Here is a 26,646-nt window from a genome sequence, read left to right on the forward strand (position 1 = left end):
GTCTATACATTGGTGTCAAGTGGGATTTTTGAAAAAAATTCAGGCTCCTCATTTGTCCCCCTTTCCCTGCATGACATGCACACACTTAAGGCTGACACTCAATTCAGATTTTTTTTCCCCCCCTCTTCACTCTTGAACCTTTCTCTGTGTGACGTGCGTGCACTCATGGCTGACAACAAGGTGCTCTGCTGTGCTGAGGAACAGAGGGAGCAGACGTCAGAGCAGCATTGCTTCTTCTCACAAAATGCCAAAGTGCAAGTGTAGCTTTACAGAAGAACTGCAGAAAAAATTCCCCACTTGCTGTCCCGGTCGCGACAAATGGGAGGCGGAGTCCACCGTGTGCAAAGCTGGCAAAATAGGATAAAGAATTCATCTGATTGTGTTTCATAGATGATTCCAAAGCATGTGACTGCATCACAGTAATTACAGAAAGTTACTTGAAAAGTAGGATATGACAGGGCTGCCTAAATATATTGGATAGTGAGGATCCTGGTATATATTTGTATGCCCATCAGATGATTCAAGTAAAAAGGCAATAGTGTCTCAACCTCATTCTGTGTTACTAATGGGGTCAAGCAAGGGGGGATTTTGTCAAGTATCTTGGACATCTTATTATGGATGACATGACCGATGATGAAGACATTTATAGGGAGCACCGTGTGTTGTATGTACATGCAAACATGGTTGGACACAAGCACAAATGATGTGAAGCAGTCTTTGTTAAGAGCATACTGCACGCCCCTCGACAGTATACTGTGGAAACCTCGATTTAACAGACTAATGGTGTGTGTGTGGGGGGGTCATCCAATGAATTGTCCCTTAAAATGAAGCACTTTTTTGTCGCTTAAAAACACCAGTACATTAAAAATTATTGTTTTGTACTTTTTTTCGTGGGCTAAAAACACCTAGTAGCCTACAGTAAAAAATATTGTAAATAATCCATCCATCCATCCATTTTCTGAGCCGCTTATCCTCACAAGGGTCACGGGAGTGCTGGAGCCTATCCCAGCTATCATCGGGCAGGAGGCGGGGTACACCCTGAACTGGTTGCCAGCCAATCGCAGGGCACACATAAACAAACAACCATATTGTAAATAATAATAATAATAATAATTGTAAATAAATATAAAAAAGCTTTACCTCAATGGTACATAAAATGGGTGATTTTGAGTTCCAATTGGACACTATTTTCTGTCTGGTAAATCCGAAGTCCATTAAATAGGGGTCCGTTAAATCCACTGTACAGCACATTTGTGGTCAAATTATTGTAAAACTAGCCCACAGAAAAATTAAGATAGTCTGTAATGACGCTCTGAGATTATTACTCAACAGACCTAGATGAACTAGTGCAAGTGAAATGTTTGTAATAGCAAGAGTCAATACTTTCAGGCTGTACAATGAATGTACAAACTTATCTTCCTGATAAATAACTCGAACAATCAAATCATTGGGTACTTGACAAACTTAAGCTTAAGTGCTACACAATACCGGTCCCAGAGACACTTGTAGCGCTTCCTCTTGTATGATGCTTCTTAGTAAATATTTATTTTTCTATGATTGAAAATGGATGAAGGGATGATTATCTTGGTATATATGTATATTTGTATCTTCTTATTTTTATATTGTGTATTTTGTTTGTCTATGTAGAGATCTCGAGACTGTAATAAAGCAATTCTATTCTTCTTCTCTTTTGCTGTCAAACTCCCAAATGCACTCAAACACAAACCATGGGCAACATAGCCACCTGGGGTCACAAATATTGACTGAAGTAATGGGTGAACAATATGCATAGTTGCAGTTTGCCTACCGAGCAAACAGGTCTGCGGATGATGCAGTCAACATGGGACTGCACTTCCTCCTAGAACACCTCGACAACGCGGGGACCTACGCAAGCATCCTGTTCGTGGACTTCAGCTCTGCGTTCAACACCATCATCCCTGAACTCCTTTCCTCCAAGCTTCTTCAGTTCAGCGTCTCGCCTGCCATCTGCCAGTGGATTTACAGCTTCCTGACGGGCAGGACACAGCAGGTGAGGCTGGGGGAGGCCACCTTACTGGCCACTCATGCCAGAGTAGCATCTGCACCACATGCACACTGACTGAGGAGTATCTGCAACATGCCCCCTCTGGAGCCAGGCCTGGAGGTGGGGCTCGAAGGCGAGCGCCTGGTGGCCGGGCCTGCACCGATGGGGCCTGAAAGGGTAATGTGGGTCCCTCTTCCCATGGGCTCACCACCGGTGGGAGGGGCCATAGGTGTCGGGTGCAGCGCGAGCTGGGCGGAGGCCGAAGGCGGGGACCTTGGCGATCCGATCCCCGGCTACAGAAGTTGGCTCTAGAGACGTGGAATGTCACTTCTCTGGCAGGGAAGGAGCCCGAGCTGATGTGTGAGGTCGAGAAGTTCCGACTAGATATAGTCGGACTCGCCTCCACACACAGATTGGGCTCTGGTACCAGTCCTCTCGAGAGGGGTTGGACTCTCTTCCACTCTGGAGTTGCCCACGGTTAGAGGCACAGAGCAGGTGTGGGTATACTTATTGCTCCCCGGCTCAGCGCCTGTACGTTGGGGTTCACCCCGGTGGACGAGAATGTAGCCTCCCGCCGCCTTCGGGTGGGGGGACGGGTCCTGACTGTTGTTTGTGCCTATGCACCAAACAGCAGTTCAGAGTACCCACCCTTTTTGGAGTCCTTGAAGGGGGTGCTGGAGAGCACTCCCTCTGGGCACTCCATCATTCTGCAGCGAGACTTCAATGCTTACGTGGCCAATGACAGTGAGACCTAGAAGGGCGTGACTGGGAGGAACGGCCCCCCCGATCAGAACTTGACCGGTGTTCTGTTATTGGACTTCTGTGCTCATCACGGATTGTCCATAACGAACACCATGTTCAAGCATAAGTCCACACGTGCACTTGGCACCAGGACACCTCTCGCAGTTCAATGATCGACTTTGTGGTCGTGTCATCGGACTTGCGGCCGCATTTCTTGGATACTCGGGTGTAGAAAGGGGCAGAGCTGTCAACTGATCACCACCTGGTGGTGAGTTGGCTCCGTTGGTGGGGGAAGATGCCGGTCCGACGTGGCAGGCCCAAACGTATTGTGAGGGTTTGCTGGGAACATCTGGCGGAATCCCCTGTCAGATGGAGTTTCAACTCCCACCTCCGACAGAACTTCGCTCATGTTCCGGACATCGAGTCCGAGTGGACCATGTTCTGCGCCTCCATTGCTGAGGCGGCCGACCGGAGCTGTGGCCGCAAGGTGGTTGGTGTCTGTCGTGGCGGCAATCCCCGAACCCGTTGGTGGACACCAACGGTGAAGGATGTCGTCAAGCTGAAGAAGGAGTCCTATCGGGCCTTTTTGGCTTGTGGGACTCCTGAGGCAGTTGATGGCCAAGCGGAATGCAGCTTTGGTGGTCGATCCACATCGAGAGGAGCCAGATGAGGTGGCTGGGGTATCTGATTCGGATGCCTTCCGGATGCCTCCCTGGTGAGGTGGTCCGGGCACGTCCCACCGGGATGAGACCCTGGGGACGACCCAGGACACGCTGGAGAGACCACATCCTTTGGCTGGCCTGGGAACACCTCGGGATCCCCCTAGAAGAGCTGGATGAAGTGGCTGGGGAGAGGGAAGTCTGGGCGTCCCTGCTAAAGCTACTGCCCCCGCGACCCGACCTCGGATAAGCGGTAGAAAATGGATGGATGGATGGATGGATAGATAATATGAAACACAATTTAAAATATAAAATAGTATATTTCATTTTCATTCATTTTGTCGTCACTGCCAAACAAAACATGCGAGTAACTTGCTGTTGCAACACCTAATGGGACAAATCAAACATAGCAACAACTTCACCTCACTTTCTCACATTTTCCCTCTTTTTTTCTTCTTCCCTGTATTCTGGACATTCATTTTGACGTTTCCAGAATTCTCTGGGGTCACATAAATTTGCCACTAGCCCAACAGAGCGAGGAGTATACCAATCAGCCAGAGAGAGAGTATTTGTCATCATCATTGGTAATAATATTAATTGGGCATTTATTAAAATTTGAATATATGTTGTCTATGTTTTCAATGTTATAAGTTAGTTGTGAAGTTATTGCAAATATGTGCAGTTTCCACACTTGAAAGAGATTAATTCAGTGACAGAAGATTTCATCAGGATTTTACTCAATGACCACGCAACATTTTCCTTTTGTCTCTTTTTATTTTAACATTCAGTAGTTTAACAGTTCATAAAAAAAGTTTCATTCCTTATATTTGTCTCTACCGATGACTTGCTTTAAGTGCATTGGCATCTGCATTTTAATTACCATAATTTCTCGTGTATAGTGTGCATTTCTCCCCCCCAAAAAATTGTTAAGAGTCAATAGTGTGCATTATACATAGGTATAGGAGAAAATGAAAAACACTTTCACATTTTATAAATATATGCCGCCATCTAGAGGTTATGAAAAAGTTGTACACTTTCATTCTAGTATGCCACCTAGAGGTTATGAGAAAGGTGTAGCCTACACTTTCAATCTAATATGACAGGGGTTCATATGATGGCATATATGTACAATTGTGCTCAGAAGTTTACATACCCAGGCAGAATTTGTGAAATATTGTTGTCTTTTTTAATATGACTGATGACCGAATGACAACCATCATTACCTTCTTTATGGTTATGTTTTGTTGAATGATAATGCTTTTCTGAAATGCTTGAGAGTTTAATTTGATTCCCATTAAAATAAAATTAAATGTGTTTCCCCTAGTCCTTCATGTTTTCTTTAAAGAATTGTACACATTTTACAAATTCTGCCTGGGTAATCAAACACATGAGCACAACTGTGTGTTTTCTCATTTACTAAATAAATGTAGGGCTCTGAATTTCAAAATAAGAGCAAGTAAATAACAAGAATTATGTGTTCAAATAAAGTGCTTAACTTCAGAATAATTATTTGAAAAAAATAACAAAATACAGATAATACTTCATGTTTTTATCATATTGGTAGAAGCAAAATCATGCATTGTGAAAATGCATTATGCATAGGTAGAAGGGTTTTTCAGAATTTTGAGGTCAATTTTGGGGGTGCGGATTATACATGAGAAATTATGGTATTATTATAGTTTTTGTGAAGAAGTGTAAGTAGTCAGAGAGAAAAATGCAGCCCAATGGTGGGCACAAGCCAGTGCAAACTGTAGGCCCAGATAAATGCAAAGGGTTGCGTCAGGATGGGCATCCGAGTTAAAACTTTGCCAAACAAATATGAGCGTTCATCCTAAAAATTCCATACCGGATCGGGCGTGACAACGTCCGCCACCATCGCCATCAACCTGCAGGGCGCCAGTGGAAATTCAGCGACAGTGGGTCGACGACGAACAAGAGGTGGAAAGCGAGTTCTTTGGCAGAAGGAGAAGAGGACAGCACAAAGCCTAAAACTGAATGTGGGGACTTTGAAAGTTGGGACTATGATAGTGTACATTATTATATATTGTATGTCTAGGAGAGCAGGTGGAAAGGGAGTAAGGCTCGAAGCTTAGGGGCAGGGCTCAAATTATTTTACCATCGTGTCGATGGTAAGTGAAATGTAGTAGGGGTTATTTTAAAGGAAGGGTTAGCTAAGAATGTCTTGGAGGTGAAAAGAGTGTCAGATCGAGTGATGAGGCTGAAAGTTGAAATTCAGGATGTTACACTATGTTTAATGTAATTAGTGGTTATGCCCCACAGGTCGGATGTGAACTAGAGATGAAAGAGAAATTCTGGAAGGAGCTGGACAAAGTAGTTCTGAGCATCCCAGACAGCGAAAGAGTCGTGATTGGTGCAGATTGTAATGGACATGTTGGTGAAGGAAACAGGGGTGAAGAAGAAGTAATGGGTACGTTTGGTATCCAGGAAAGGAATTTGGAGGGACAGGTGATGGTAGACTTTAAAAAGGATGGAAATGGCTGTAGCGAACACTTTCTTCCAAAAGAGGCAGGAACATAGGACGACCTACAAGAGCGGTGGTAGAAGCACGCAGGTGGATTACATCTTGTGCAGACGATCTAATCTGAAGGAGGTTAATGACTGTAAGGTAGTGGAGAGTGTGGCTAGACAGCATAGGATGGTGGTGTGTAAGATGATTCTGGTGGTGGGGAGAAAGATTAAGAAGACAAAGGCAGAGCAGAGAACCATGTGGTGGAAGCTGAGAAAGGAAGAGTGTTGTGCGGCTTTTCTCGGTGGACAGGAAGAGCTTCCAGACGACTGGACCACTACAGACAAGGTGATCAGAGAGATAAGCAGGAGAGTACTTGATGTATCTTCTGGTAGGAAAAGGGAGATGTAGACTTGGTAGTGGAACCTCAAAGTACAGGAAATCATACAAGGAAAGAGGTTAGCTAAGAAGAAGTGGGACACCCGAGAGGACCCAGGAGAGGAGACAAGAATACATGGAGATGCGACATGGGGCGAAGGTAGCGGTGGCAAAGGCCAAACAAGAAGCATACGATGACATGTACACCAGGTTGGACACTAAAGAAGGACAGAAAGATCATACTATTTGGCTAGACAGAGAGATAGAAATGGGAAGGATGTGCAGCAGGTTAGGGTGATTAAAGATAGAGATGGAAATTTGTTGACTGGTGCCAGTCATGTGCTGAATAGATGGAAAGAATACTTTGACGAGATGATGAATGAGGAAATGAAGGAACGGTCCAAGCAGGTTGGAATGGGTGGAGGAAGGTGTCAGGTGTGTTGTATGACAGAAGAGTCTCTGCTTGGATGAAGGGCAAAGTTTATAAAACAGTGGTGAGGCCAGCCATGATGTACGGATTAGAAACAGAGGCATTGAAAAGACAACAGGAACTAGAGGCGCAGGTGGCAGAAATGAAGATGTTGAGGTTCTCTCTGGGAGTGACCAAGTTGGATAGGATTAGTAATGAGCTCATGAAAGGGATGGGCAAGTTTAGATGTTTTGGAGACAAAATTAGAGAGAGCAGACTTTGATGGTTTGGGCCATCCAAAAGAGAGAGAGTGGGTATATTGGTAGAAGGATGACGAGGATGGAGCTGCCAGGCAAGAGAGCTCGAGGAAGACCATCGAGAAGGTTGATAGATGTAATGAGGGAAGACATGAGGGCAGCTGGTGTTCGAGAGGAGGATGCAGGAGATAGGCTTACATGGAAAAGGATGAGGCGGCACGGTGGCCGACTGGTTAGAGCGTCAGCCTCACAGTTCTGAGGTGCGGGGTTCAATCCCCGTCCCCGCCTGTGTGGAGTTTGCATGTTCTCCCCGTGCCTGCGTGGGTTTTCTCCGGGCACTCCGGTTTCCTCCCACATCCCAAAAACATGCATGAATTGGAGACTCTAAATTGCCCGTAGGCATGACTGTGAGTGCGAATGGTTGTTTGTTTCTATGTGCCCTGCGATTGGCTGGCAACCAGTTCAGGGTGTACCCCGCCTCCTGCCCGATGACGGCTGGGATAGGCTCCAGCACGCCCGCGACCCTAGTGAGGAGAAGCGGCTCAGAAAATGGATGGATGGATGGATGGAAAAGGATGACGCGCTGTGGTGACCCCTAACGGGACAACCCAAAAGGAAAAGAAGAAAATTACTCATTGTTTCAATTTTGAACACATAAAAGAACAAACACATTGTCATGATGTATTTACATTGCACCATTTTTTGCTATCAATTTATTAATGTAAAGAACTAATCTGTGTTAATTCCAAAACAATGATGACAAGATTGTCTTGGACGACAAGTACGTTCCAGCTACGAGAGCCTGTGTTCTTCTGTGGCTGTGCAGACCAATCCGTGATCGCCATTTTCGTCCTTATGTTGGGCACTGAAAGATGTTGTCAGCTGTTGTGGAAGGGCCTAACCCTAAAACAATGATTTATGATTTTAATCCACTATTTAGAGGAAACATCCAAGGGCTGTATTGATATATTCATTCAAAATAATAATAAAAGGTAATTAGTTACATTGAGAAAGTAATTGAAATAGTTAAACTACTACATTTACATTTTCAACTGGGTAACTGCATTACATTTCCAAAGTAATCTTCCCAAGACTGATCGTGTGCACAACAGATGGTTTGCTGCAAGTGTTTCCTACCATCTGTGGTCATGACGCAGAGAACCCGGAAGTCGTAGGTGTGTGCGTGTGCTGTCAACGAGAGAGGAGGAACTGACTGAGCTAAAGCTCGCATTTAAGACAAGATGACAGGACTGCCCCGCAGGATTATAAAGGTAAACACTTCACATTCAAAAATTAACCTGTGCGACTTTTGTGTCGTGGGTTTAACCCAGCATATTCGGACCACATGCCCCAAATATCTAATACGGGCTTTCTGTGCTAACGGTAGCATCTACCGCGACACCGTTAGTTGTCTAAAGTGACTTCCGTTTTCTTCCCCTGCGGGTATCGGTCAAACGTTTTGGTTAAAATATCAGCGGCTGTGCTCACCGTGTTGGTTGACGATAATAGTTAGAGTTATAATAAAGTATGGGTTCTCGTTTATATCTGTTAAAAGATCGCTGTAGGGACTGACGGTCTGCCTGGCTAAGCAGGCTAACGAAGCTAACCATGCTAAGCATGTCTATGTGTATTTAAAAACTAAAAGCTCGCCACGCCAACCCAAGCATTTTCTCTATAATGACGTAATTTTCACGTTTTCATGTTTAGAAGTTGGGTGTCTTTCCTGTAATTTATTTGATCGTGCGGCCTTTTGGTGCAGTTTTACGTGGTAAAATGAATGTAGTTCTCGCAATACGGCTATGGGTGAACGCTTGTCACCAGTGTGTAATAAAGTTTTTATAGTCTTTAGAAATCACCCATCCATCCATTATCTGTACCACGTATCCTCACTAGGGTCGCGGGCGTGCTGGAGGCTATCCCAGCTATCTTCATCTTCGGGCGAGAGGCGGGGTACACCCTGAACTGGTCGCTAGCTAATCGCAGGGCATATAGAAACAAACAACCATTCACACCTACGGGCAATTTAGAGTCATCAATGAACCTACCACGCATGTTTTTGGGATTTGTTTTTTTGGGAGGAAACCGGAGTACCTGGGGAGAACCCACGCAGGCACGGGGAGAACATGCAAACTCCACACTGGCGGGACTGGGATTTGAACCCCGGTCCTCAGAACTGTGAGGCAGACGTGCTAACCAGACGTGATAACCAGTCGTCCACCGTGCCGACGTCTTTAGAATCAAACGTGAAAAATGAAAAGTTGTTGATCTGTTAGCTTTGTATTCTGTAAGGCCTCTTTCGACCGAGTACTACACTAACATGGGACGGTGTGTTGCATTAAAAAGGTTTTGAGGAATACATTTTAGTTCGATATCTTGATTTACAAGCCGGTTTTGCCTTCTATTGTAATATTTGTATTTGGTGAGCTCTCAATGAATGACAAAAAAATATATTCATTACATTTACCCATACTTCTAATTTGGGGTATTTCACATTTTAGTGAATGTCTTCCAGCCAGACTCCATACATCTGTATCAAGACCCAGGGAATCAGGTTGAGCCGCACTATTCCGCTGTTTCCTTTAATCCAAATTCCGCTGTTTCCTTTAATCCAAATATAACTGAATCACCTCATATAACAAGCTGGTTATCAGTGGAGGCCAGGATCGTTTGGATTGTAAACCCAAAGTTAGCTAAAGGTGTTGCAACTCAAATGCCCTATCCATTCATTACAAATGTGATCTTACTATAGTATATGGCTTAATTGCAGTACTTTAGGAACACATCATATCTACTTAATTGCACATATTTTTATGCGTTCAGTGAAAGTATGCGTGGATTACAAACTGCAATTTGAGTACTGTGCTGTGCTTTATTGACTTATCAGTGGGAATTTTGGGTGCACATTGCTTCACCCACCAAGGTGCTAAGTAACCATAATAAGAAGCCTATCCCTATGTCTAAGATATTGAACCTTTTGATATGTTATTGTGATAATCTGATATCTACTTTGAGCGTTCAACGACTGTGTTCAACATGAAATTGCTAAGTGACAAAACTAATTAGATTAGGCCAATGAATGTGCAGTGTTTTTCGGTGGCAGTGGTGACGCAACCCAAATTTGTACTTAAGTCGGAATGCTCTCACTAACCTGTGCTAGCGCAGTAGTAAAGTCATTACAGTAAATATGTAACACTTCTAGGCCAGAACTACAAAACAGTCAAATGAAAAATATTAGGTACCTCTGTAATTGAGCATGCCTTCTTGTGGTGCACAACAAAGTATTCTTATGCCACTGCACAATGTAGTTCATTGCTTGTCGTTCGTAACCTTGAAATGTCATAATTGCAGTAAATATTTGAAGGAAAATCATTTCTCGACCATAAATATAAACCTGTCAAATGAAAATCAATAAGTACGGCGAAGACCATCTTTTTCCGCATGACGACGTATTACGTCGTAGTACAAACTAGTTCATTGCGCACCATTTGTAACCTCGAAATGTTCTAATTACAGCGCTACATTGACTTACGACTGCACCACCTTAGGAGTTTTTCTAGTTACGAGCTCTCGCTTAGTCGATTTATTTATTTATTTATTTGCTTTGTGTTGTGAGCCATAATTTGAAGTATGAGCAATTGCATTAACATCCGGCCAGCATCCCGTATCGCACTCACAATTTGAGATCAGAGTGCTCAGTCACAGAACAAATTAAACTCATAAGGCAAGGTACAACTTTATATGAATCAAAAACACTTCTAGATCCATCCATCCATTTTCTGAACCGCTTCTCCTCATTAGGGTCGCAATCAAATAAAAAACAGTCAGTGTGAACATGCCTTCTAGTGGCACGAGGTCACTGTGATGGATTTTTACGCCGCTGCGGAAATTCATTGTGTGCTGCCCCAAAATGTTCTATGTCAGAGGATGCAAAAAACAAACAAAATTCAAAATGCCATGTCTAATCGTGTGTGGTAGTTTAGGCTCTGTATGCTGCAGTATTAAGGAAAAATACCTACAAACAAAATCATCAATTAAAATGATCATAATCTCCACTAGACTGGAGCCATATATTTAATATGCTCTCACCACCGTTTTAAACTGTTAACCCCTTCTCAAATTCTTGTATTTTTTCAGTTTCCCCGCTTTAATGTTTAAGATCATCAAACAAATGTAAATATCAGACCCAGCCTAAGTAAACAATAACATGTTTTTACATTCAGATTTTATTTATTAAAGAGAAAAAACTATTCAAAGCTACCTGGCCCTGTGTGGAAAAAGTAATGCCCCCTCCCTTGTTAATTCATGAATTAACTGTGGCTAATCCAATTATTTCAGTTCATTTTCACTGAGCAAGTCTGATTATCTCTTGACCTGTTCAATCAAGAAATCACTTAAAGGTCCCATATTTTAGCTATTTAGACCTCCGTAGAGTGACTCCCTAGATGGACTTAGCATAAAAGTGTCCATTAAAAACACTTTGGTTCTGTCATACTAGTGTCCAGAAAAGGCCCCTCTGATAGCTACTTCTGTTTGACCCAGTATTGTATCCGCTTTGTGCATATTTTGGTCAGACCACCCCCTTTCCTCTGATTGGTTGCGTCCGTGTAGAAGAACCAACCGTCACTACTTGTGAGCGCAGACGTGTTTATGTTGACAATGCTGGCTCGGGGGCGTAGAGGTAGGCAGAGATCTTTGCTGATGAGATAGTTCAGCTTGAATAATTCGAATGACCTGATTTCAGGCCTCTCGATAGAAAAGCGTCTGTGACTCAGGAATGGGTGGACGATTTTAATTCATATTTCACATTTACTGAGGCACCATAGAGCCTAGAAATAGTTGGTTTGGGGAAATATGGGAGGTTTAAATATAACCTGTTTGACAAAATTAAGTCAACCAAAAGATCTCCAACAGCTGGAAAAAAAAGCCACAATCGATATAAATTCTAAGAACAGACAACAAATGAAGTAATTGACATCTTTCAGTCGGGAAAGGGTTACAAAGCCATTCCTAAAGCTTTAAGACTCCGGTGAACCACGGTGAGAGCCATTATCCTCAAATGGAGAAAACATTGAACGGTGGTGAACCTTCCCAGGAGTGGGTGGCCTACAAAAATTACATCAAGTGCACGACGACGGCTAATCAAGAAGGTCACAAAGGAACCCATGACAATATCTAAAGAACTGCAGGCCTCCATTTCCTCAGTTAAGGTCAGTGTTCTTAACTCAACAATAAGAAAGAGACTGGGCAAAAATCTAATGCATGGCAGAGTTCTCATGCAAAAACCACTGCTGACCAAAAAGAACATAAAGGCTCATTTTACTTGCATCTGAATGAGTCCAAAGACTTTTGGGACAATATCCCATGAACTGACGAGACGAAAGTTGGACTTTTTGGAGGTTGTGTGTCTCGTTAAATCTGCTATAAATGTAACACAACATTTCAGGAAAAAAACATCATAACAACAGTCAAACATGTTGGTGGTAGTGTGATGGTCTGGGGATGCTTTGCTTCTTCAAGACCTGGCTGACTTGCTGTGATTGATGGAACCGTGAATTATGCTGTTGACCAGAAAATCCTAAAGGAGAGTGTTCGGCCATCAGTTCGTGACCTCAAGCTGTAGCACACTTGGTTTCTGCAGTAGGACAACAATCCAAAACACACCAGCAAGTCAACTTCTGAATGGTTTAAAATAAAAATGAGGTTTTGGAGTGGCCTTGTCTAGGTCTGGATTTGAATCTGATTGAAATGCTGTGAAATGACCTTAAAAAGGCCGTTCATGCTTTTTATTTTGAGGGGTACTCAGCATTTTGGCACGAAAAGTAACTTCACACGACAACGGTAAATTTTGAAAACAAAAGTAAACCTAGGTGGCAAGAAAAAGAGTAATAAATGGAGCAAAATACTATAAAACGTTGATTCCCTTACCTACCCACCGATGAGACAGAAGGTTAGTGTTTGTGATACTGTGGGAAAACCTCTTTGTGAATTTTGTTCCAATTCATTGTGATGTATAGTTGCTAGTTGACCTTTGGTGATGTTTTAGCTCAATGTTAAGATTTCTTTTTCTGTCATCGACTCTTACATTGGTTTGAAGACTAAAATGCTAAAAACCATCAGTGCAAAAGTGCAACCAACCATCTACCTTGTTTGCTGCCTCAATGTTGGAATAGACGTATTTTATTGTTTCACTCACTCAATTTGACTTGACTGAAGTTCTGCGTGGTGTAGGCTGAGCCTCGGCACGGGAGGAAGCACGTCAGACTTCTACACATCATCTAAGCCTCCTTTGTACAATATAATCTTAATCTTAAGTGTTGCATTGAGGCAACTGACTGGTCATTTATTTTACCAAAGTTAAGACACACTTTTGTTCGCCGCCACCATTGAGCACAAGTACGTATTCGTGCGTGTTGTTCTTCGTTGGTTTTCGACACTTTCTTCTTCGGGGTTGGTGTACTGTAGGCATCGAAACTGTGAACCGAAATTTTTTAATTTGAACGATTCCGGGAGAACCAGAATGTTAGTCCCGGTTCCAATCGGTTCTCAATTCGCGATGCCCAACCCTACCCACCACCCAGCCTATTACTATGGTTACCAGGTGCCCGACTGGCGACCATTATCTCTGTACCGTGATCGTGTGGGGTGGGGGTGTGGCGAGACGGTCAAGGAGCACTGATGACCTGCAACCGTCAACCCCACGCAGGTTACCCAGCTCCCCAAAGAATGTGCGAATGTACAGTAAGTACGGAAAGTATTCAGACCCCCTTAAAATTTTCACTGTTATATTGCTCCCATTTGCGAAAATCATTTAAGTTCATTTTTTTCCTCATTAATGTACACACAGCATCCCATATTGACAGAAAAAAACGGAATTGTGGAAATTTTTGCAGATTTATTAAAAAAGAAAAACTAAAATTTCACACAGCCATAAGTATTCAGACCCTTTGCTATGACACACATAGATTTAACTCTGGTGCTGTCCATTTCTTCTGATCATCCCTGAGATGGTTCTACACCTTCATTGAAGTCCAGCTGTGTTTGATTATACTGATTGGACTTGATTAGGAAAGCCACACACCTATCTCTAAGACCTTACAGCTCACAGTGCACGTCAGAGCAAATGAGAATCATGAAGTCAAAGGAACTGCCTGAAGAGCTCAGGGACAGAATTGTGACAAGCCAAACAAAATTCTGCTGCACTTAAGTTTCCTAAGAGTACAGTGGCCTCCATAATCCTTAAATGGAAGATGTTTGGGACGTCCAGAACGCTTCCTAGAGCTGCCCGTCCGCTGAGCAATTGGGGGAGAAGAGCCTTGGTGAGAGAGGTAAAGAAGAACCCAAATATCACTGTGCCTGAGCTCCAGAGATGCTGTCGGGAGATGGGAGAAAGTTCTAGAAAGTCAACCATCACTGCAGTCCTCCACACATCGGGGCTTTATGGCAGAGTGGCCCAACGGAAGCCTCTCCTCAGTGCGAAACACATGAAAGCCCGCATGGAGTTTGCTAAGTTTGTTCACCTTCCAACAAGACAATGACCCTAAGCACACAACACACAACAATGAAAGAGTGGCTTCAGAACAACTCTGTGACTCTTCTTGAATGTCCCAGACAGAGCCCTGACTTAAACCCAATTGAGCATCTCTGGCGAGACCTGAAAATGGCTATCCACCAACGTTCACCATCCAACCTGACAGAACTGGAGGGGATCTGCAAGGAGGAATAGCAGAGGATCCCCAAATGTGAAAAACTTGTTGCATCATTCCCAAAAAGACTATTAGCTCAAAAGGGTGCTTCTACTAAAGACTGAGCAAAGGGTCTGAATACTTATGGCTGTGTGATATTTCAGTTTTTCTTTTTTAATAAATCTGCAAAAATTTCAAAAATTCAGTTTTTTCCTGGCAATATGGGGTGCTTAAAAATATGCGGCATGGGGGCCAGAGAGGAGTCCGGAGTGCCGGAACAGCGGCCAAGTGTCCTCCCCAGCCCGACACGGCCCTGCCCCAGCTGACGGTTGTATGATGCATTAAAATTGGACCAGACCGGAGACCAGCACAGATGTGCCAGGACCCGGCCCGGCGTCCTCCCCATCATACCTCGTGCCAGGCCCCCCCATGGGGACCCTATGGGGCGGCAACCACGGCGGCGTTCCCCAGGAAGAAGGAAGTGGTGCAGCAGCACGGCCCCCAGCCCCCACCCGGAGACCAGGACAAGGCCTCCGGAGTAGGGCCGGCGGGCACCCAGGAACCGAGAGCAGTCCCGGGGCTGGCCCGCCCCCAGGAGGGCAACAGGGACAAAACCCGACTCAAGAGGAGGAGGGGGGAAACAGACCCAGCATCTCCAGAGGCCCACATCGCAGATGCGGGGCTAGAAGGATAGACGTTCAAGTACATGCAAGTGACCCTATGGCGTGAACAGGAGTCTAAAATGAGAAGATATGATTTGGTCACATTACATTACAATGACATTACACATTACATTAGATACGGCGGTCACAGTGGTCAACTGGTTAGCACATCTGCCTCACAGTTCTGAGGACCTGATTTAAAATCTGGCCTTGCCTGTGTGGAGTTTGCATGTTCTCCCTGTGCCTCCGTGGGTTTTCTCCGGGTACTCCGGTTTCCTCCCACATCCCACAAACATGCATGGCAGGTTAATTGAAGACTCTAAATTACCCATACGTGTGAATGTGAGTGTGAATGGTTGTTTGTTTATATGTGCTCTGTGATTGGCCGGCGACCGGTTCAGGGTGTACCCCCCTCTCGCCCAAAAATAGCTGGGATAGTCTCTGACACGCCCGTGACCCTAGTGAGGATAAACTGTACAGAAAATTGATGGATTACATTACATACATTTCTGTATGACATTCTTTCCCAGGGAGACAATAATCAAGGTTCAAGGTTTAATGAAAGTTTTTCTTAGTTATCCATTTGGTTGACAAGATTTTGGCAGTGGTTAATGTTGCCACAGCATATCTGATGATCTTTCACAGCACACTAATGTGCTGGGGCACAGTTGTTGGGTATCCCTGCTTTAAACGACACATCAAAACTGTGATATAATAATGCGTGATGTTGTCACTGTCAGCAATATCATGTGAGCCAACAGCAAACTCACTGGACTTTGTTTTTTTTCCTGTGGCTTTTTTGCAGTACTGTTTCTGAAAGGATTGTTAGGAAGATTACAGTGTGAAAGAGAACATCCTCCTCCACTAGAAGTAACTGTAAAGTAAGCTGACACAATTAAAACACAAAGACTGGTAGAGTCCACTTTCTTTTGTTCAGAGTTACCAAGTGTTTCAGTGTCATGACAGTTAGAAATGATGGCCAGCATCCGTGTGGATGCCTGAGCAACTGTTGCTTCTGTTTGTTTAGCAGTGTTACTGGTTTTATTTTGAAAGCTATCTACTTCCTGTTTTTTGTTCCCATTCTGCTGTGCTAACAAGTGGAACTTCAGCTAAAGATTTTCATTTGGATTGTCTGAGACTGGTTGCCTGCATTTGAGTCCTCTCTGTCTGTGATGTTTGACATGAAGGACCAGTGAGTGAAGATGTAGGCTGCTAAGTTAGCTCCCGAGTTAGCTTAATGTACCATGGTACTTGTAATCAAAAGGTAGTGTTTTATTGTTTTACAATACATTAGTGGTTTATTTTTATTTTTACCTTGAGTAAAAATTAAGTATTCATCCCGCCTAATTCAGATAGTGTATTATTTAGTTGTGTTTTTTGTTTTTAGTTTAATACCTTCTGGTTAAACTTTTATTATGACTGACAGTTTGACCTCGAGAGCAATTTATTATATTTTGTTTTGATGTCGACCGAGATTGTGTTTGACTTTGGAGGTGCCACTGTACTCATCCCACAGAAGAGTGAGAGGTAGCCATTGTATAGAGAAGAGTGAAAGACAGCCATGTATAGAGAAGAAAGCCTAATGGGAACAGAAAGATGTAAGCTGTACAGGTGAGTGACTAAGCCGGCAACAGACTGACATTGGTGGGAAAAGGTGAAAGAGTTGGAGCCCTTGAGCCTTTGGATCGTGTGACTGGTACTGGGAGCCCCTCGTGTCTGTGTTTTCACTGCATGGTTTTGTCTGTGGGTTATCTAAAACATTTCAGGAATTTCACTCTAAGCTGCATTCAGGAGAAGCGTTTCAAAAACAAGTACGGTAGCTATTTTGGATTCCTCTGCATTCATTCCTATTTCGCTGTTTCTGTCATTGTCACCTACAGTATGATGGACATCACATGAATTTTACAGACTGTATTAGATTAAGACTGAAAAGCAGTACATAGTCTAAAGAGCAGCTTTGTGTATTCGTGCAGTTATTGTAGTGTGTTAGTGTATTAGTATGATCGTTTGTTGGATTTAATTTCAGGATAGGGATTGCATAGTTGACTTTACAAACCAGAAAACTTCAAAGATCTTGTGTTGTCTCGGTAATTTCGCTGTGTTTGCTAGCAGGGAGTAACTAACTTTGCTGCAGTGGCTGATGGGTATGGAAGTACCAGTAATGGTATCCTGTGGCATGGAAGCTTAGATCGGTGTCACCTCTAAAAGACCGTGACATACTGCCCACAATCTTGATATTGATAGCACTTAGGCACCAAGACAGACACTTCCCCATCTTTTATTTTGACAATGACATCCACCTTAAAGTCTACCTCTACGCTACTCACCAGTATTTCTAGAACTTAGAAATTTTGCAGCTCTCATTATGAAGAAAACCTAAATCAGGTTAAAGAAAGTAAAACCTATGTGAACGATTAACCCTCTGTACTGCCACTCTGAGTAACTCTTGATTGTCGTCTCTGCAATACGACAGAACAAATGCAGATATCATGGGCTTTGACCCACACATAATTGCTGAGCTTACCTTTAGGTGAAACCTAATGGTCATGTATTTCAAATGACCTTTAAAAAAAAAAATAATAATAATTTTTTTTATTTTTTATCGAATAGTGGCACTGGATTCACTTTGCTTCTAAAAATTCATCAAGGTCAGTATTACTGCGGGTTGATTTGCGTTGAGTTTACGTGAAAAATATTAAATGCATTAAATATTATTTTAGATAAGAACTTTAGGAACAAAGTGTGTAACGTTAATAACAGTGTGTAACGTTAATAACGTCATCTGTTCTGCCACGCTAAGTAACTCTTGATTGTAGTCTCTGCAAAACGACAGAACAAATGCAAATATCATGGGCTTTGACATCTGGCTTTTCATTGCACTACATTTCAACAAACAATATGCAATCAGTTTTCATTGCAAAATTAAACGTTAAATATGCCTGTGAATATTCTCATTCAACCAGGTCATGTCATTCTTAAGGTATTGAATCGGTCATAACTGGACTGTTCTGGTTGTCTGAGAAGATGTTTCGCTTCTCATCCGAGACGCTTCATCAGTTCATGCAACAAAGGTTAGTTAGGGGACTAGTCCAGGGGTGTCAAACTCTTTTTTGCCCAAATCCGCATGCCAGGTCACCACACCAATGACCATTTATCAAGTCCGGAAAAACTATCGTGTCCGTTTTTTTATCGAACGATAAGTTGATATAGTAATTATCGTGACAGGCCTAATGATAGTAGTAATAATAATAATAGTAATTATTATTATTATTATTATTATTATTACATATATTAAGATTGGTAGCACTGTGAGCGCATATTGCGTGGAGTGGAGGCACACAGTTGAAAGGACGTGTCACTGTTCTGCCATTTCAAAGACGACCTAGGTTCGTGTATTTTGAAAACCGGTTTCGGTTTCGATACAAAATTACAGCCGTCGGGCAGGATCCCACCACCTCCAAAATGACAACTTTTCAGGAAAAAAAAAGACGACATCTTGCTTGAGTTTCCAAACATTTTGTTCAAGTTAGTATTATACTTCATGTTCCTATCATATACCGTTGCACTCTCACATTAACACAACTAGCACCCCAAAATTATGTTCAATCTTTAATTTAATATGCTGAATGAACGGTAATTTAGTAGGGTGGGTGTCATCTATTCTAAATGATCTAAATCACACAAACGGTGGTGGTCGCCAGACGTCCTCAATACTCGCTCAAGACAAGCAATCATATACTGTTGCACTTGCAGCTAGCACCCCAAAATTATGTTCAGTTGTTAATTTACTATGCTGAAAAATTGCTAATTTATTAAGTGCCATTGACTAAAATGGCGAACATGGTGCCAGTCAGCCGTGCACAACAAAATCCGCAGAAGTCACGCGACGCCACCACCCTACAGAAAGGAAACGGCTGTGTAACATCATCTATCCAAACTATTTTCAAAGATCTTAGAGGCATTAGTGATGCAATCAATGCAACATTGAGCTGACGAAACCCATCGTACATCGATGAAGGGTATTCAGAGGACAGTTTGAATAGAGCAGGGGTGTCAAACTCATTGTAGTTCAGGGGCCACATAAAGCCTAATTTGATGTCAAAGGGGCAGGACAACTAAAATCTTACAAAAAAAAAAGACCAGATATAATAAAAAAAATATGTTTTTCTCTTTGTCTGTATGCAAAACAAATCCGACAATTTTTAAAAATATTGAATGATATTTTTTTAAATCATTTTACAAAACGATATCAGATTTCTTGATTATTTTGTTCAGTTTGTCATCTACAATGTGTGCATAAGTGTTCATAGTGATTGTTTTTTAAGGCACAACGATTTAAGTCACAGGTACTTGGAACTGAAAAATCTAGTTTTGCACTTTAAAATGTCATCAATTTATGAAGACCTAGGAATTATTACCATTCAGATTTTTTACAGGAGCATAATAATTCTTAAAATTATCCTTAGTCCTGACCACCAGAATGTTTTTTTAATTTTATCCCTTTCGAATTCATCTGGCAGGCTGGATTGTACATCCTAGATGGGCGGTTTTGGCCCGCGGGCCATATGTTTAACACTGCTGGAATAGAGGATAATCAGTTAGTGCCCATAGGGGTAGTGCTATCCCCAACTACTATCTTGGCATACATATCATAGCAAAGGATCGGTTAAAGGATCGGTTTAACAACATGGTTATGGAACTTTTCAAAAAAACAGAAAAGTTCTAGTTTGTAGCTTAAGAACAAGGTTATGAGGTTGATGTAGGAATTTTTTTAAACTGACTCTCCTTTGTAATGTGCATTACCACCACCGACAGAGCTAAGGTGGGGTGCGGCTGCTCAAATTTACAACTCAATATATTTTACCTTAACATCAGAACACATTTACAATTATATCTGTTTCTCTCTCCATTTGACTTATTTCTCTCATTGACTTGACTATTACACGACCCACTTAAGCAACCACATCCTGGGCAGGGCATCATTGTTCAGTCTTGACGGAGGTTGGTATTCTACTGGTTATTCTAGCATCTCCATGTCAAAGCAAGAGCCTTTCTGAATCACTGGTCTTTACTGCTAAAATTGTGGTGCAAAAAAGTGGTGTCCCGAGGCGATCTTGGAGATCGGAAATCGGTCTGATGTCAGCAAAAAAAAAAAAAAAAAAAAAGTATCTGATCGGACTGCATCTAAAGTCTCCAATTTTACAACTCCTATACAAGCGGTCCATTCCACACTCCGTTCCAGCACTTTTAAGTATTATACCTATTGAGTGTTCAAATATATCACAGACTTGGTTTCTTTCTTCATTTTTGTACACAAAAAATCGGTAGCTCAATGCAAAAACAATGAATGAAAAACTCAGTTGGCGAGCTAAGGGAAATTAGCATCAAACTCGCGGCACTAATATCTCAAATAATGAATAGTGGTACACAAAAGGTGTATAAACTCATACAAAGAGGCAATATAACAATACTCACTGGCATATATTCTTCAAACTTTGTGAAAAACTAGTTATGTTACCAATATTCAATCATGACTTTCTTTGTGACCGCAAGTGTGTATCTCATTGCGTGCACCACACTGCCCTCAGAGGTCAAGACGTGCACTGCAGTACTTTATTTAACTTATTGGTTAATAGGAAATGGGTCAGTTTTTCTCATACCTACTGTTGCTGATTATTGTTCTCTGTTTGAGTAATATCACTTGATGAAGCCTTTTCTACCATTCCATACTACGAAATAAATATAATATAGTATAATGAATCGGTATCGGCCAAAACTCAAGGCTGCAATATTGGTATCGGTTCTGAAGTGAAAAAGTTGGATCGGGACATCCCTACTAAAAAATAGAAAGTGTTGCGTGTGACAGTTTTGTATTGATAATTGTGCTTTGTTTTGTTTTGATTTCCCAGGAAACTCAGCGCTTGTTTGCAGAGCCTGTTCCAGGTATCCAGGCAGAGCCAGATGAGAGCAACGCTCGCTATTTTCATGTGGTGATTTCTGGGCCCCAAGACTCACCTTTTGAGGGGGGTACATTTAAACTAGAACTTTTTTTACCTGAGGAATATCCGATGGCAGCACCTAAAGTGCGCTTCATGACTAAAATATATCATCCCAATGTAGACAAACTGGGAAGAATATGTCTAGACATTCTGAAAGGTAAGTCAGAATTAATGATTAATTTTCACATTTACAGTTAACAGTGTGTAGATTACTTTCCTGCCAACTGATAGAAAATCAGGTCTTTAACAAACATTGTTTTGGCTTTTAGAACAAAGTTTGTTACTGTAGGGAATCGTGTTGACAATTTGTTCTGTGATAGTTTATCTGCAGATGAATTGAGAGTTTTGCCAGTGTAATCTGCCTTTCAGTCTGCCAAAAGGCCTTTTGAATTAAACTTTCACTGGGTTTAAGACTCTGACAGCTGCCCCGCCCCTTTTTTTCCCTCTATTCTTATTTCAGATAAATGGTCACCAGCTCTGCAGATCCGCACAGTGCTTCTGTCAATCCAGGCATTACTAAGTGCGCCAAACCCAGATGATCCCTTAGCAAATGATGTTGCAGAGAAGTGGAAGACCAATGAAGCTGAAGCTATAGAGACAGGTAAAACCTGCCAAAACCAAATGAAGTTATTTACTGTAGGTTCCTTCTGGATCTTGCTTAGTGTTCTCTGACTTTTATCTCCTGTGGGATTAAAGTACATCTGGTACGACCCATGGGCCTCATCCGGCCTGTCCACTGTTAATGACTGGTCTTTGTAGTCTTTAGCAAGTCAAAACGAAACAACACACTGATTTTATTTTTAGCACAGTGCTTTAATTTTCATGTGCACATATGTGGCCAGTATAAGTGAGTAAAAACAACTACAGACCCATTCAAAAAGTAGAATATCATGGAAAAGTTTATTTCCATAATTCCATTCAAAAAGTTAAACTTTCATATATTATAGATTCAGGAATCCCTTTGCTTTAATCACTGCCTGGATACGCCATGACATTGAGGCAATCAGCCTGTGGCATTGCCTGGGAGTTATGGAAGCCCAGATTTCTTTGATGCTTTCTGTCAGTTCTTCTTTGTTTTTGGGTCTAGTGCCCCTCATTTTCCTCTTGATAATACCCCATAGATTCTCAATGGGGTTTAGATCCGGCAAGTTGGCTGGCCAGTCAAGCACTGTGATGGCATGGGCATCAAACCAGGTTTTGGTGCTTCTGGCGGCATGGGCAGGGGCCAGTTCCTGCACCTTCTCCATACAGATCCTCTAAAACACAGGTGTCAAACTGGTGGCCCAGGGGCCAGATCCGGCCCGCCACATCATTTTATTTTGCCCGTGAAAGCAAATCAAAATTGCTCATTGTGTTGGTGTAATACCATTGAGATATTTGCAAGCATTGTTTTTGTTACCAATCCCCCTTTGAAAAGAAATTTAATAGTTGAAAAACATGTTTTTATAGGTTTCTGATTTCAAAACTGCCTATTCATCAATGTGTTGTGTATACTGTATGTAATTACAGTATAGGAGGTAAGCTTTCATTTATATGAGTTCACAGTTGTAGCGGCCCTCCGAGGGAAGTCATAACTACGATGTGGCCCGTGACAAAAATGAGTTTGACACCCGTGCTCTAAAACATTCTGGTAGACTGTTGCGGTGAGCTTGGATTTAAGAAAGCAGAGTTTACCAACACCGGCACTGGACATTGCACCCCAAATCATGACTGACTGTGGATATTTCACACTGGACCACAAGCAACTTGGGTTTGGTTCTTCACCCATCTTCCTCCAAACCCTTGGACCTTGATTCCTGGATGAAAGGCACACTTAGCTTTCATTGGAAAAGCAAAAGTCCAGTCCTTCTTCTCCTTGGTCCAGTTGAGACGCTTCCTACGTTGGCTCAGGCTCAGAAGTGGTTTGACCCGAGGAACCCGACACTTGTAGCCCATCTGCCGGATGCGTCTGAATGTAGTGTTTTTTTAAGCTGTGACTCCCGCCTCATTCCACTCTTTCTGGATCTCGGCTAGATTGTTGAGTCTTGTCTGTTGATAATCCGCTGAAGCCCACGGTCATCTCTTTTGCTGGTGCATCTTCTCCTGCCACATTCTGTGGCAATAGAAGTCAATATCAGACTTTCCATTGATATGCTTGGACACAGCACCCTCCTTAGCTATGAACTTTTGTGGCTTACCCATCCTACGGAGGGGATCAATGATGGTCTTCTGGCCAGTTGTCAAGTCTGCTGTCTATTGAACCCAACTGAGACAATTGAACCAAAATCAAGCAATTTAATGACACCGAGGGAAACCTGTGCAGGTACTTTGAGTTTAGTAGATGATTAGTGTGTGACACTCAGTTTAAAACATTTATGGCCTGCTGATTTCTTGACAGTATTCTAATTTTTTGAATTCCTGATTTTGTGGGTTTTATGAATTGGAATCTCCAATTATGTAAAAATAAACAAATACTTGAAATTGTTTAAATTGTGGGCCCTGAATCTATAATCTATGAAAGTTGAACTTTTTGAATGGAATTATGGAAATAAACTTTTCGATGATATTAAAATTTTTTGGAAAGGGTCTTTTCTTCACTGTGGCCAACTTAATTGCTATATTTAGCTACTTTTGCAACCCCTCAAGTAGCCTCTTGTAACTATCCATCCATCCATTATCCGTACCACTTATCCTCACAAGGGGCGCGGGCGTGCTGGAGCCTATCCCAGCTATCTTCGGGCGAGAGGCGGGGTACACCCTGAACTGGTCGGCAGCTAATCGCAGGGCACATGTAAACAAACAACCATTCGCGTGCACATTCACACCTAAGGGCAATTTAGAGTTTCCAATCAACCTACCATGCATGTTTTTGGGATGTGGGAGGAAACCGGAGTGCCTGCAGAAAACCCACCCAAGGCACGGAGAACATGCAAACTCCACACAGGCGGGGCCGGGATTTGAACCCCGGTCCACAAAACTGTGAGGCAGATGTGCTAACCAGTCGTACACCGTGCCGCCCTGTTGTAACTATTTTTTTTTTAAATAATAATTTTAAAAAGTGGTGCCCAACAATGCTAACAGTGGTTGTCATGTTAGTATTGTCATTTCCCGAACCATGGAGGGAGGAGGGGGATTTGCCCTGATAGTTGAATTATTTGGGAGTCCCATGAAGGAAAGACTAATATGAGTTAGTGGCTGTTGCTCAAATTACTTATTTGCAAAAAAATCCATCCACCCTTTTTTGCATTTTCCAGGCTCTTTTGCTGAAATATTTTTTTTTTTTTGCATACGTCTCATCTGCTGTCTTAGCGGCATTTTGTGATGCATTTGAGAGCAGCTTGGAAAAACATGTTACGACATTTGAAAGAGGAATTTCATTGTTTTAATGGGTGTTAAATTTTGGCCAGATTTGGAAAGTCCGCACCTCAACTTCACCACAGTTCAACCCCTGGTTTTCAATGAATTTTGGCAGACTAGCCAATTTTCTGAGAGTGCAGCAGTAAAAATAATTTTGGAAATGTTCTTTGTGATTTTTTAATACTGTCTTTCCCCCTCTACAGCCAAGTCATGGACCAGACTTTATGCAGGAAACAAATGAAGCGACGAGCAGCCTGTCAAGTGAAGACACAGACGGAAGTCAAGTCTGAACACAAGTCCTCCTGTTCTGCCAATACCTCTTTTATTTGTATTTGAAGGACACAGTCAAATTAAAAACATATACATGCACACACAAGCCCACATATGCTATAAATAAACATGAATATAATGAAAAGGGAAAAACTGCTGACAATTAGTAAATGCATTATAGTAAAATGACTCATCTTTGTCCTAATTAACTCACCACTGTTTGCTCAGAGGTTTAGGTCTTTCACCTGGCTTTCTTCGTACATCAATAGTCGGTCAACTGCTGCTTTTTTTTTAGCTTTTGAAGAGGGAAAAACTTGCATCCCACATCTTTACTGAGGGCGGACAGAGCAGTGGAATGTGGTGAGGAAATAACTAGCTGTGGCCAGTAAGATATTTTTATGTTTATTTTAACTTTGTGTTCCTTTGTCACTGTTAATTGAAAGCAACTAACAGCTACTAATAGTTATCGCCTGTAGTGTAGTGTAACGCCAACCTGGAAATGCAGTGTTGGTCTGGCCAATCACAAAACAGCTCTCCTTATTTAACTCACAAATAGGACTGAAAGCCAAAACTGAGCCTTTTACTGTTACACATCACATACATCACCATCACCTTTAAACCACTTCTAGCCAGAACTGTGTTATATGCTTGTCAATACTGTGGGGAGTTAAGATGGACATTATGGCCCTTGACTTAGTTTGACCTTTTTGTTTGTTTGTGTGTTTAATTTTAGAATATCAAGTCCTGTTGTATTTTTTTCTCCTTAGTACCGTGCAGTCATACTAAACTCCTCTCAGCCTTTTTTTTTCTTGTGCATTGTCAGTCTGACACGACAAGACTCAGTTGTGTATGACCTTCCTCCCAATGGGATTTACACCACCAAGCAGGGGTTCCATTTGAGTTTTCACCTTATTTAGTAATAAGTCAGGATTGGAATGGCATATGTGATTCTGGGGTGTCATGTGATCATTGTCCTCAATTTAGGTCGGTGTATGATTTGTCACCTGACGTTTATGGCCGCAAAGTCAAGTTACCTGTAAATGTATTATTTTTTTGTGATCATCGAGGGAGGAATATTTTTCCTGTTCTGAGAATGAAGGAAAACGATCATCTGCATACATTTCAGTTCTGTAAATAAAATCAGTTAGTTATTAAACACTTGCTTTGTTTTGATTTTTTTTTTTTTGCTGTCCTAAATCCTAATACATGAACAACATATATACTTGGCGAGCTACAGTGTTAATTTTGGACTGGTCACCAATAAATCGCAGGTCACATATGGGAACATTTTCGAAATGTCATTGTGACGTAGTTTTTGGCTTGTGCATAAAATTGACAAAAGAGCCAACCACTTGCATATTATATTGGCTGAGCAGCAAAGCTTCTGTACAACAGCTGCAGCCAGGATTTGCCTCAAATGGGAAGTTTTGGGAAGTTACTGTGCTGCCCAACATAGAAGTCGGTCTAAATTGTTCCAAAGTAACCCTTCTAAATGTTAATTGCTCAGCTAATTTATTTTTCACATGACTTTTAAGGGGCAGCATGGTGGACGACTGGTTAGCACATCTGCCTCACAGACCCGCATTCAAATTTGGCCTCGCCTATGTGGAGTTTGCATGTTCTCCCCGTGCCTGCGTGGGTTTTCTCCGGGCTCTTCGGTTTCCTCCCACATCCCAAAAACATGCATGATAGGTTGATTGGAAACTCTAAATTGTCCGTTGATGTGAATATGAGTGCGAATGGTTGTTAGTTTATATGTGCCA

At 42.2% G+C, this 26,646-nt stretch overlaps 1 protein-coding gene across 1 annotated transcript; it reads left to right on the top strand.

Moving 5' to 3' along the window:
* Positions 1-8,051: 8,051 nt before the first annotated feature.
* ube2na (ubiquitin-conjugating enzyme E2Na) lies at positions 8,052-26,041 on the top strand. Its single transcript, XM_061773304.1, has 4 exons — positions 8,052-8,205; positions 21,188-21,434; positions 21,738-21,878; positions 24,817-26,041. Exons 1-4 carry the CDS (start codon positions 8,176-8,178, stop codon positions 24,852-24,854), a joined length of 456 nt encoding a protein of 151 aa, XP_061629288.1. The 5' UTR covers positions 8,052-8,175; the 3' UTR covers positions 24,855-26,041.
* Positions 26,042-26,646: the final 605 nt, after the last annotated feature.

This window comes from Phyllopteryx taeniolatus, chromosome 5 (assembly GCF_024500385.1).
Source record: "Phyllopteryx taeniolatus isolate TA_2022b chromosome 5, UOR_Ptae_1.2, whole genome shotgun sequence".
Taxonomy (NCBI): domain Eukaryota; kingdom Metazoa; phylum Chordata; class Actinopteri; order Syngnathiformes; family Syngnathidae; genus Phyllopteryx; species Phyllopteryx taeniolatus.

Coding starts and splice junctions, on each gene's coding strand:
- ube2na (XM_061773304.1), top strand. CDS start 8,176: ATGACAGGACTGCCCCGCAGGATTATAAAG. Junction 21,435..21,737: donor ATGTCTAGACATTCTGAAAG/GTAAGTCAGAAT, acceptor TTCTTATTTCAG/ATAAATGGTCACCAGCTCTG. Junction 21,879..24,816: donor AGCTGAAGCTATAGAGACAG/GTAAAACCTGCC, acceptor CCCCCTCTACAG/CCAAGTCATGGACCAGACTT.